This window comes from Electrophorus electricus, chromosome 19, assembly GCF_041902795.1.
Source record: "Electrophorus electricus isolate QZ-2024a chromosome 19, ASM4190279v1, whole genome shotgun sequence".
Classification (NCBI taxonomy): Eukaryota; Metazoa; Chordata; class Actinopteri; order Gymnotiformes; family Gymnotidae; genus Electrophorus; species Electrophorus electricus.
Genome location: NC_137515.1, coordinates 13,172,501 through 13,185,000, shown reverse-complemented (window position 1 = coordinate 13,185,000; position 12,500 = coordinate 13,172,501). Strand labels below are relative to the sequence as shown.

At 52.6% G+C, this 12,500-nt stretch overlaps 1 protein-coding gene across 5 annotated transcripts in view; it reads left to right on the top strand.

Moving 5' to 3' along the window:
* Positions 1-12,500, top strand: part of LOC113570017 (roundabout homolog 1-like) — a 129,385-nt gene that overhangs the window by 44,684 nt on the left and 72,201 nt on the right. For all 5 annotated transcript variants that reach the window (XM_081702258.1, XM_081702259.1, XM_081702260.1 and 2 more), the window contains one exon: positions 9,995-10,321. In XM_081702258.1, the coding sequence (XP_081558384.1) occupies positions 9,995-10,321 (327 nt within the window). The remainder of the gene's footprint in view (positions 1-9,994; positions 10,322-12,500) is intronic.

Here is a 12,500-nt window from a genome sequence, read left to right as displayed (position 1 = left end):
TTTTTTGTTTGTTATGGGTAAAGCCGCTTAGAATCTCGGCAGATTTCAAGGGAGCCGATTCCTTTTATTTCTTGATTACAGCATGCCAAAGACGCCCGGTAATGGTTCCAATTAAACGTACATTCAAACACTTCAACCAAAAAAAAAAAAAATCCCAGATTACTTCCTCCCTCATCGTGCTTTCATACCAGCTGCTATGACTGCGGAATTGGGATCATTAGAATTAGGAATGACTCAGCAGCTACAGGCATCCTGATTTTCCAGCTTGGCGCGTGGCACTGAAGACGCCCGCTCCTTGGGCTCGTACAGTCGGGCTCGGCTGTCCGCGAGAGAACAGACCAGGTGTGAGGATTCCCTCTGCCAGAGGGGCCGGCCTAAGCTTCAGACGACGCGCCATCTCATTATCAGGCGCCAGCGTGGCATTCAGGGCCAGCTCGGACAGGTGTCCGGAGAGAGAGAGAGAGAAAGAGAGAGAGAGCGGGAGGGAGAGAAGCATCCGGCTGGACGGGGCGGCACCTGCCCCTCCTCAGTCATCGACTCAGGAAGATGAGGCTTACAGGGCCAGACGGGACGGGTGGGGTTCATGCTCCGGCCTGCGGCTGACCCCATGGCGCAGCCACTCCACTTAATTAACCAGCAGTTGACCTCGTAACGGAGCGCGCCGCGTCAGAGTACGCGCTCAGCGGCAACCCACCCTGAGCCGCGATCCGCACGTGCCTGATGAGGGGCCTGGCCGGAGCGAAACGGAGAGCGGAGCTTGTCCGCGTCTTCTCTCGAGCGCCCGTGCGACCTCTGTGGTTTAGTATGTTGGCGCCAGCTACCAGAAGCAGGCGCGCTTGTCTGCGTAGTTCAAAGACTTTGCCGGTCGCCTGCGTCTCCCCCAGCTGCACAATGGGCGCAACGGAGCTTTCGGCCGCCGGCCATGTTATCCGAGCCTCTGCGTTCCAGCTCACTGCATACCTTCTGGTGGGGTCTTCATCTCCGCCGAGACATTGAGTAACACACGTCATCCTCATCCTCACACCTGCTCCAGCTCCGTGGCCCTCCGGTGGGAGGTATACGTGGATGTGAGGGGCCAAACATGGGGGCCCCGGCCCGGGCCTGCCGCCTCAGCCTGTCTCCCGTGCTTGTACGATGCTCTGAAATTGAAACCTTACTTCATGGCTGGAAATTGTTCATGGGAGACGAGCCGGAGACAGAGCGATCCACCCGGAATGCCTGTCCTCTCCGGAGGCCATGTCGGAGAACTCATAAGAGGTCACGGCGCAGGTTCAACAGATCAGGGGCTGTACAGAAGCCAGGTGCCCGCCGGCGTTGCTCTGTCTGATATTTGGCGCCGGAAGGCGGAGCTTCATCTCTCCTTGGCTTGGTCACACCGTACCCCATCCGGACAAAAGGAGAGAGGCATTCTCGCTGCCACAGGCTGAAGTTTGTCACCCAGTGCACCTTCACCTTTATACCTCTCTCTTCATTTGCAAACAAAGGCCTGAAAGGGGGAATTCTTTTACAGACAGTAGGAGGAGTAGCTCATCGGGAGGGCGGGGTTGTTTAACGACCCTCCTCTCTGGTCAGCCTATCCGTGCGGCTGCCCCGCAGAGTGGTGTAATCTGTCAAAACACTTGGGAGAGCACAGGAGATACTGGGAGTGTGTGAGACATTTCAGCGAGTAAAGATGAATTGCTGCTTTTTCTAGCCACACATGCAGAGCAAGACCCGGACGTGCATCTTAAATATGATCTTAAGAGTGTGGAAATCTTTTTTGGACCGTTTAGCATCGGTCTTGACATGAGCGTTTTTCGCTGTAACGTTACAGACAAATCTGTTTCTGGCGAGACTTCAGGGAGAGGAAGAAGAGCTTGATATTCTGACGTTTGCTCAGAACCCAAACCTCTGGGATGAAACTCCCCCGCATTGGGAAAACGGGTTCAGACCAACCCTGGGTACAGCCCTACTGGCCTGTTTTCAGACGTAACCCAAAAAGGGAAGGAAATGTCTTTTTAACGAGGCGATGGACGCGTTGCGATGGACGTTTCCAGAAAAGGAGCCCTTTGGCAGGACTTGGCCTGCTCTTAGCTTCCATTCCCAATGTTTATGCTGCCTTGTAAAGTCTCTTCTGGCCCGCGCTGCTGCGTCTCCGATGGTCCGTTTCTTTCGTTTAGCTGCGCCCAGGACGATTCTAGCGTTTCGGCGCTTCCGGTCCCTCGTCCGCCATTCACGTCCACTTGAAATAGCCCCTCTCGGAATGTCCGAGCTGCCACAGATTTATGGTCCCATTTCATTCTCGTCGGGTCCGATAACATCCAGGAGTCCGGCCATTTATCCTGATTCTATCCAGTGTCTTTATGGTGATGGCCCAGGTGGCGTGCCGTAAAACACAGAAGACGGGGAATGCGGTCAGGCCTTAATGTATAAATGAGATTCCAGCCCACGCTGCCCTATAAATAGGATTCGTATGCAGTGTGTGCATTCGTGCCTGGTTTAGTCAGCCCTTACAGAGAGAGAGAGAGAGAGAGAGAGAGAGAGAGGAGAAAGTGACAGACAGAGAGAGAGGGAGAAAGAGAGAATGAGAGAGACAGAGAGAGAAAAGGAGAGACTGACAGACAGACAGAGAGAGAGAGAGAGGGAAACATTCTGTCTCTGTTGCTGCCATCAAAGCACCAATTAAGGCAAGAGATTTTAAAATAAAGGTAGTATGAATCATGCATACTAAGGCACCACTCAAACACACATATACACACACTTATTAACAGACATTTACAATAGTCGAGTGTGTGTGTGTCCCCAAACAACCCCCCCCCCCCCCCCCCCCGAGACCCAGCCCAATTTGTCAAGCAAGTAAGGTTTATTTGAGAGCATGGCATTTGAAAATGTGTCCCCTAATATTCCAACAAGTGTCTAATGTAGTCTTGCACAATATTTCATACTTTTTGTACACAGTGGTTGCAGCTAGTAGCAGCAACAGCCTGGATGTCGTTATTCCAATACCTTTATATGGAGCTTTTGCAGGAATGTTTACAGAATCTGAGTTCATGCAGAACTGAAGGTTTCTGAAAATTGTGTCTTCCACATGTCATGCTGATATTTATTCTGGTATTTTCAGTGCCCTTTCTTTTTAAAATTGTTTTATCTGCTAGTAGACTGGTACTCAGGGAGCTGGAGAGATTTGCTGTGTTTAACCTGCTCTGGCTTGGAAAAGGCGGGGACAGGGACGCACACAGCCAGGCTGACCGGGACAAGGACGGACCCACCCAGGCTGACCGGGACAGGGACGCACACAGCCAGGCTGACCGGGACAAGGACGGACCCACCCAGGCTGACCGGGACAGGGACGCACACAGCCAGGCTGACCGGGACAAAGACGGACCCACCGAGGCTGACAGGGACAGGGACGCACACAGCCAGGCTGACCGGGACAAGGACGGACCCACCCAGGCTGACCGGGACAGGGACGCACACAGCCAGGCTGACCGGGACAAGGACGGACCCACCCAGGCTGACCGGGACAGGGACGCACACAGCCAAGCTGACCGGAACAAAGACGGACCCACCCAGGCTGACCGGGACAGGGACGCACACAGCCAGGCTGACCGGGACAAAGACGGACCCACCCAGGCTGACCGGGACAGGGACACACACAGCCAGGCTGCATCATTCCATCCTCATACCTGAATGAAGGACAAGCCACAGCTGAGGGGGCTAACTGTAGTTTTCACAGCATGGAGCAGCCATGCAAGGCATTCTCCCCCCTAACCCCTGACCCCACACCCCAAAGTGCAGGACACACTCCATGCGTTAATATTTTTTGGCACACAGCTTGACAAGGTTTTCATGCCTTTCAGACATTAGCATGGCGAGTATTTTCTCTAGGGCAGGAATCGTGTCAGTGTCAATAAACCCCGAAGAAATTCCTGATTAGCATGAATATTTCAGCACACTAGATCAATCAATGACCCAAAAAGCTTTGAAGGTTTTTTTCTTCTTCTTCTTCTGCTGCTGCTGTTTTTCCACCAAGGACTTGCATACAAATCTTTGTGGAGAAGGCGCGCGGGGGGGGGGGGGAAAGGATGTGACCCCCTGCTCCTCCTCCCTCCTCCTCCTTCCCCCAGCTTCCGTGACCTCGGCCGTGCTGTGGCGTCCTGCTTGGATCCGTCTCCGTGTTTCCGCGCTGTCCTCCTCCCTGTCGAAGCGGCACTCCCGTGAGCCCGTGTGCTGTAAGTGTTGTGTCCCAGGGTCTCATCCCAGCTGACGGAAGGCCTCTTAATGCCAGCCTTGGTCGACTTCTGACCAGAGCTCTCCGTACGATGGGAGCCCGACGTTCTAAAACACTTCCCTGTTCGCGTCCCAGAGTTCAAAGGCATCACTTTGCCCTCCTTGATGCAGATGTTTTCTGAACTTGCAGTGGCTTGTCGTTGAACCTCTCCCTCTCGGCTTGACGTTGAATCTCTCTCTCTTGGTGGAGCTCTGATTTACGGGCTAAAGGCTACAGGGACATTGCCGGAGAGCGTTCCTTACCGTAAGCCTTTCCTTGGTGCTAGCCTCTGCCTCTGGAAGACAGAGCTTTGGCCTGCCGTGCACGCCCAACCTGATTAAAGATCACAGCAGAGACCACAGCACCGCGCCCGCGCCCGCACCAATCTCTGCCAGCCCGTTAAGAGTCCGGATTCTAATCCGGGATCGAGCGAGTGGATCTCGGCTGCTTGCGAAGACGAGCGGGATTGTCTCTAATAGGCAGTCCCTGCGCAGCCTGGGCTGTGGATTTGGTGGGGTGAATAAAGATGGGCTGGTGTTAGGTGTGGGGTAATTGTCCAGTAACAATTTCAGTTCCTGGGCTAGTAGAAGCAGGAGTAGAGTAGAAAACCACCTGAGGCGTGTTTGTGTGAGTGTGTGTGTGAGTGTGTGTGCAATTGCAGCTATAGAAGAGAGGCCCTCTGTACTGTGTTCTCACAGTGCCGTTCAGAGCGGTAATATGTGTGTGCTAGTGCGATTGGATGCAGAGAGGATTGCTAGATTGCATTCCTTGCTCCCCAGGCCCCAGTATCAGCCGTCTGGACGCTCTAAACCTATGTGTAATCCCCCTGTCGCCTCGGCTGGACGCTCCCCTCCATCATCCGCGGCTGCTCTCATTGGCCAGGCCCAGAGTCATGTTGCTCCGCACCCCCCTTGCCTTGGCCGACGCCTCAGGGTCAGCCGTAGATGGGACCGTTCCGGTTGTGACAGCGTCTGAGAGCTGTTTGGAGTGCGAGGTGTGTCCACAGTAAGAGGAGGACGCGTTCCCAGGAGAGCTGTGGGAACCCCAGCCAGCGTTGGCAACGTACACACAGATCCCTCAATGAATGACACTTGTTGAACTCTTTAACTTTGGATCAACTTTCAAATCTTTTGTGAGTGTATGTGTGAGCGAGCACATTTACATTTGAGGGTTATCTTACACAAAGAGGCAGTGGTGTGTGTAAGCCCCACTGCCACGGTTTTGATTTTGCGGTTTCTGCCTCGTCTCTCCTTTCGGATTGTGTATACCCCTCCCTCTCCATCCCCCCACCCACCCATCCAAACGTCATGGCAAAGCGTTGAGACAACCGAGATGTCCTCCGTTCTGGGGAAAAGGAGACGAGACGCTTACTGAAGTGGTTTGTAGACCAGCCTTGCCACACAGACAATAACACTCTTGGGCTATGTGGCGTAGAGTCAGGCTCGAGGCTTTCTTGTTGACACACACACACACACATACACACACACACACACACACACACTCACACTCACAGGACTGTAATAGAGACACGTGTTTATATTGAAAAGCAGCGCTGAGGTCAGATACACTCATGTAGGCTGGGCTAAGGTCTCTCATCTCTGCTCTTGAACATGGACATCATTTCCTGTCTCCTTTTCTGCCTCTCCTCGTCCCTCTGTGCGTGTGTGTGTGCGCGTGTGTGTGCGTGCGTGTGCGTGTGTGTGGCTGTCCATAAGCTCCTGTGTATATGCATGTTGGATGCATATTTATGCATGCCTGTTTATACACGATTACACACGCACTCTTACTTCAGCTTTCATTCACATGTCGGCCTGTGCGTGCTTGTAAGCACCTGTCCCTGAACTTGCAGGTGTCAGTAGCCTCTTGTATGCATGTCTCTGTGTGTGTGTGTGTGTGTGTGTGTGTGTGTGTGTGTGTGTGTGTGTGTGTGTGTGTGTATTTGTGTGTAAACCGCTGGCTCTTTGGAGATAAGCACCGCGCTCTTTCACTGGGCAGACGGGCAGAGAGTCTCACCTGTGGCAGAGAGATACCATCCCTGGCGCGGGCATGTGCACACTGTCCCCCAGGCCTGCGGCCCAACACAATTAAAACGAGGAGACGGAGCGGCCCGGCGCGGATCCGGCACCCGCCTTATCTCCCCTCCCCGCGCTCATTGGAATTCAAATGAAATATGGAGGCTGGAGCCCTGTGGTGGCGGTTCCGCACCACTGCTGATCCTTCTCTGTCACCCGGGCTCCCGCTTCTCTCCAGACGTTTGCGTGCCGCCGTGCGAGCCTTGTTTAATCGTTCTATTTTTGGAAGGAAAACCGCGCAAATGAGGTGAGGGTCCCGCGTGGAAGCGGTTGGGTCGGGTCAGACAGGTTATTTGAGCGTACGAGGGGACGCGACGTTATTGGCTGGGTTCGGTGTACTCGTGAGCTGCGCACTCGTCTGGAGGCACTTCTGTTTTCCCTCTTGCGTGATTATCTCTCTGTTTCTTTGTGTGCGAAAGAGAGGGAGTGTGAGAGAGTGTGTGTTTGTCTAAGAGTGCTACAGAAATAGAGACCTCCATATTGCAGGCCACATCTGAGTAGCATGCGCTCTTCCATTGTGTGTGTGTGTGTGTGTGTGTGTGTGTGTGTGTGTGTGTGTGTGTGCGCGCGTGACTCTTTCTTGCCAGGAAACTGCCATACATTGATCTCTTCCACTCGAGACTGAACACTTCCCATAAATGCATCTTAACTCACAGATTAACACGGCAGAGTCGATGAGAGTTTCGCATCCTTGGATTAACAGATCCGCGTGAGGCACTGGTGCCAGCGCAGGCTGGCCCTCACCGAGCGCTGCGATCCGTGTGTTCCACTGGAAGGATGCACAGATACAGGAAGAACAGCAGGACTGTGGTCATGTTTCTGATGATGTCATGCAACACACACACACACACACACAGAGAGGGAGAGAAAACGAGTTTCATGTTGTCTTGAGGTCTAAATGTTACAGCCTCTTATTGACATCATCCCATAATAGCTGCAGTCAAACTGCTTTAGTTGTGGTCAGTTAGTCTCCTCTGCTCTGCTATGCCACATTAAAGCCCCCTGCCCGGGAGCTCTGACCCCACCGTCCTGCCCGGGAGCTCTGCCCCCATGTTCCTGCCAGCAGTCCTGTTAAAGCAGGTAGAAGAAGTCTGCCACAAAGGGGAGTAATTACAGGACAGTAATCTTTTCCCCTCTTTCTCCCGGTCCTCCGGCGTCGTCTGGATTCCGTCTTTCTGCTTAAATTCCTTTTGCGTTGCACAGCACTTTCTGTTCCAGTGTGGATTTATCCCCTCCCACACACAGACACACACACACACACACACACACACACACACACACGCGCGCACACTTTAAAGCTGCAATCGTCCAGCAATCGTGCAAGCGTGCACCTACAACCCCTGCAGACATCCCAGCCATAGAAAAGCGATCCTCCCCCGGGGAGCCGCATTCGTACAGATTTGTGCTCCATGTTTTTGCCAAGGCTCTGCGTCCAGGGAGGCCAAGCGCTCGTTTGTGAGCGATGAAGCAATAATGGCTTTCGCGTCTCCTCATGCTAGTCAGTAGGCCTGCATGCTTGCTCCCTTGTCTCAATCCCACCCGGTCTCGACTTCCCGAACAGCGACACGGCCCAGTCTCCGGCGGGCACGGCTTCTGCTGGGACGTCCGCCTGTAACGCTGGGTTCGCCGCGTGATTAGGCGGATTTATGGTTGCGCGTTTATGATTTGACACATTTTTCCACATGGTTGTGTGATTTCCTGTGAAGAAATAAGCCCCTTTCTTTTGATGCAACCCCTGTGTCCTCTCAGGCAGGCTTAGTTCCAACACAGTGGCTCGTACACCGTGTGAAGGCCAATAGCTGGCAAACACTGAGTGACCTAATTATTCTTGCAGGCTACTATGCATACCCTCACACTTTTAGTGAAAGATAGTAATGGATTGTGTTCCACACACACACACACACACACACACACACACACACACACGCGCGCGCGATTTGGGTCTGTAACGGGAAGCCGAGTCGGCAGTTGTTTGGATGGTGATGGATGAGGTGGCCAGCTGGGGACCCAGAGGCTGGGTGCGCGAGTCCTGGCCCATGCAGGCCTCCATAGCCGCTCTGGTGTCATAATTAATCTTAGGAGATGAGCCCAGCGCCTCTGCTCGTGGGCGGGGGGGGTTAAATATGCTTCCCTCTGCAGCTTTTCCCACCACTTACTTTGCAGAATACAAATATGAATCTGCGTAAAGGAACGGCCTCGTTGGAGCCGAGCGAAGGGGATTTTAGAAACGGAACGGAACGGTTCTCCTTTTTCCCCTGTTTCCATGGAAGGTCTTCACAAACGTACAAGGCAGGGGGGGGGTATTTAGCCACCTACCGTCTCTGCTTCCCTTTGCCTGGATGAAGTAGCCGTTCCGACTCCCTCCTACAGAAGACATGAGCCCAGCTCCAGATCTCGGGGGTGACCCGAGCTAACCTCACCCGCTGCAGCGCACTGACTTACCGGTGGGAACGTTGGCAAGGACCTCACCGCCTTTGTGTTCTGTAGAACACGAATATTTTGGCCCACGCCAAGAGCGTAGGAGATGCTCATCTATGAAAGTAATACAGCACAACTTGGCTCTTTTATCACTCAACATAAGATGTTTATGTATGCAGGGATCGGCCTAAGACGAGAGAAGTGTCCGGAGCGCCTCACGCTCTCGGCTTGAGTCGAGGGCTTTGCGCTGTTCTCGACTCCGAGCGAAGTCTCGAGGGCCATCACGGTGTCTGCCTGTTCAAATTTCACATTCTAAAGTTAATTAAGATGTTTAACACTGATTGTGGATGATAAAACAACGATTTCCGCTGAAAATGTGACTAATAAATGTAATTAAGCGGAAAGGGATGAGCCGTGCACATTTTTTGTTCTTCTTTGCCTTATCGCGCTTTCCGGTGACGTGTGTCTGGATAGTATTATAGAGAGACTGCTCAGAGACTGTCAGTTTGCAACTGTGACTGGGTGTGAGTGTGTTCTGTGCACGCGTGTGTGCGTGCACGTTTGTGTATGCATTCGTGTGTGCGTGCGCACGCGACTTAATTAATGTAATCTTAAACTGGGGGGAGACAGTGGGGTCTGGAGGGGGTTGACATGATTAATCTGGTAGCTTCTCTGAGCACCTCCGAGCTGGTTCAGGAAGAGAGCGCGTCTGAAACATGCTCCCTCAGCACGTGGGGGAGGGAGCGATCCCTGTGACGGTGAGTATGGGTAAATGAGTTTTTGGAGATGTTCTGCCAATTAGAGCCAGCTTTGTGACAGCTTTGTGCTGGTCATCAGACCGTGCAGTCAGCAGCAGCACGAGCTGTGGATGACACCTCTCTCCGTCTTGACCTTACGTCTCTTCAAAAGCAAAATACATGCATATATATATATATAAATCTCTGTCCAAAACATCACTACAATTTTGAATATATATCCAGAGAAACAGGACATTTTGGACAGAGGTCCTTAATCAGCAATGAAACCGGATGGATGGATGGATGGATGGATGGATGGATGGATGGATGGATGGATGGTGCAGCCTTTTCTGAACTACATAAAATTTATGTAACAGATGTCAAACTCAAAGTCTTGGATCCTTGCAGAATAAGTACAGTATCGTATGCAGCTATCATAGCCAGCTGTGTCACACTGTCACATGTCGGTATCACATCAACGCCTGTTCCAACACTCCCTCCCCCCTTATGGCCCTCAGGATCGCGCCTCCGGCAGGAGGACTCCCCCCCGCGGATCGTGGAGCATCCGTCGGACCTGATCGTGTCGAAGGGCGAGCCGGCCACCCTGAACTGCAAGGCGGAGGGCCGGCCGGCCCCCACCGTGGAGTGGTACAAGGACGGCGAGCGCGTGGAGACGGACCGGGACAACCCGCGCTCGCACCGCATGCTTCTGCCCAGCGGCTCGCTCTTCTTCCTGCGCATCGTGCACGGCCGGCGCAGCAAGCCCGACGACGGCAGCTACGTGTGCGTGGCCAGGAACTACCTGGGCGAGGCCGTCAGCCACAACGCCTCGCTGGAGGTGGCCAGTAAGTACAGCTTTCCTCCTCTTCTTCAGGTCAGTGCTTTGGGCTCCAGGAGTGCTCGCGTCTACATAGTGCAAAGGTTCTCGCAAGGTTCTCGCAAGCTAGTGCAAAGGCCACGTGACCACGTTTGTTTCCATTTCCATTTACGGACATTTAGCAGAGAGTCTTGTTCGGAGTGACTCACAATAATGCTTTGTTGTCTCTGTGGAAGAAAGCGTTAAGGTAATACAGTAAGTCGGAGCCTGTGGAGACCATTAAGCCAGAGAGAACTTGCGATGGGTGATTACTGAAATGGGGCTTCATGGGGCTGGCAGAGAGGTGAGGTCAGAGCGTCTACCATGCGTGGACACGCCTTTTAATAAGGAACAAAGACCTCAGCCACAAAGCCGGGCGTACTGTGGGGCTACAACCTGAACCCACCGTGCACCCAGCGTCACACTGATAGCAGCAAGCCCACGGGCCACGGGCAGCGGGACGCGAGAGGAACTCAACCAGGTCGTATTAGGATTTTAGCGTTTTCTGGGGTCTCGCCTGCGCAATAAAGCAGGATACACTCCCCAAACTCTCTTGTAAGTCGGTTGCTGTAAGGGCCACAGTGCTGAGTGTCAGTTTAGGGCTTGTGAGAACACTCCAGGCAGTCTCCCTGTACTAGCTGCTTTAATCTTGGAGTCTGCGTTTAGCCCATATCCTCCGCATTTAGGCAATAGTAGCCCGTGGCCCAGATTAAGCCATATTCCACCGAGCCCCTAGATTAAGCCCTAATTCCGCAGAGGCCCCGGAATAATCCCTGTTCCAAACGAGCGGCACGCAAGATAGCAGCAGGCCGCGCGGTGCATTACAGGGGCTTAGCACGCCGCGCGGAGGCTTGCCGCCGGCCACTTGACCCTCAGCAACAGGTGATCCTCTAATGTGGCTTTCTTTCTTCTAATGGCTAGCGCTTCAGATAATCCACAAAGGCCGACGTGCGACTTTCACTCCGCCCCCTGCAGCTGGCCAAGCCAAACAGAACCAGTCGCAGCCCAGCTTCCCAAGGCCGATAGCCTGCAGGTTTATGACAGGGCTAGTGCGTTGTCTGCATAGATTTCTTCTACCAGTGCTGTATGAGAATTTACACAGGGCTCACACTGGGCACAGAATTTTATGGAAATCAGACATGGAAGGACAGGGAATTTGATCATTTTTTTGGTCATGTTATCAGGAAATATCATGTTATCAGGGAACATCAATATGTTTTTCTAGCATCTTTACATTTTAGTTGCCATTTATGAAAATGATATTTTCACACGTTTCATATTTCATGAGTGGAAGTTATGGTTGCTTGGCTTTTCCACACACATTCAACAAAAGCAGCTGGTCTTCCGTAACATTATAGGCCATAGAAATTCAGGTTTTTGTTCAGCAAAAATCACTGAAAAGTCATGGAATTTGACATTTGACTTTGAGTGGGAACCTGCTTCCAGGAGAAAGCAAGAGAGATTTCATTTGGTTCACTGATAGCACTGTCGTGCCAGACTTTCTAAGAATCTTGCTTTTGTGAGCTGATTGTGAATTTCTCTCACCCCGCACTGAACCCACAAACCTGGAGGAGTCTACTTCCAGTCGGGGAGGGAAAAAAAACATTGACTGAAGTTGTTCCACAGCCATGCAACCACAAACAACTGTACAGGCTTCTGCTCTTTGCGAATGTATGATAAGGCTGCTGTTTCCCTCTGTCACACTTTATTTAAGGTGATTTTTATCAAAAACAAATTTACCAGAAAGGGGATTTAACCCACATGTCTACAGATCTAATTAGAGACACTGTGATCACTTGGTCCTCACTGGAGTGGCTTCAGAATGATGGGCTCTCTCTTGCTGTGGTTATGGGGAGGTCAGCCGGAGTGCCTCTGCACTAACTACTTCTCATCTCACGGGCCATTCGGGTAGCCGAATGCGCTCCTGTTGGAGTCCGTTTGACACAGATATCTATGTTGGAGTCTGTCTGGGATGGATCCCTGTGCTGGGCCTTGATATGCCTTAACACAAGACCGCCAACCCCTCTTCCGCAATCGGCCACCCATGTCGACTGATATATGCCAACGTCTCAATATTCTCTAGTCACTGTGCCACCTCACAGTGCCACCTCCTTGCCTCGCCAGGCTAATCTCCCAGGAGAATTTGCCCTTTCTCAAACCCCTCCGGC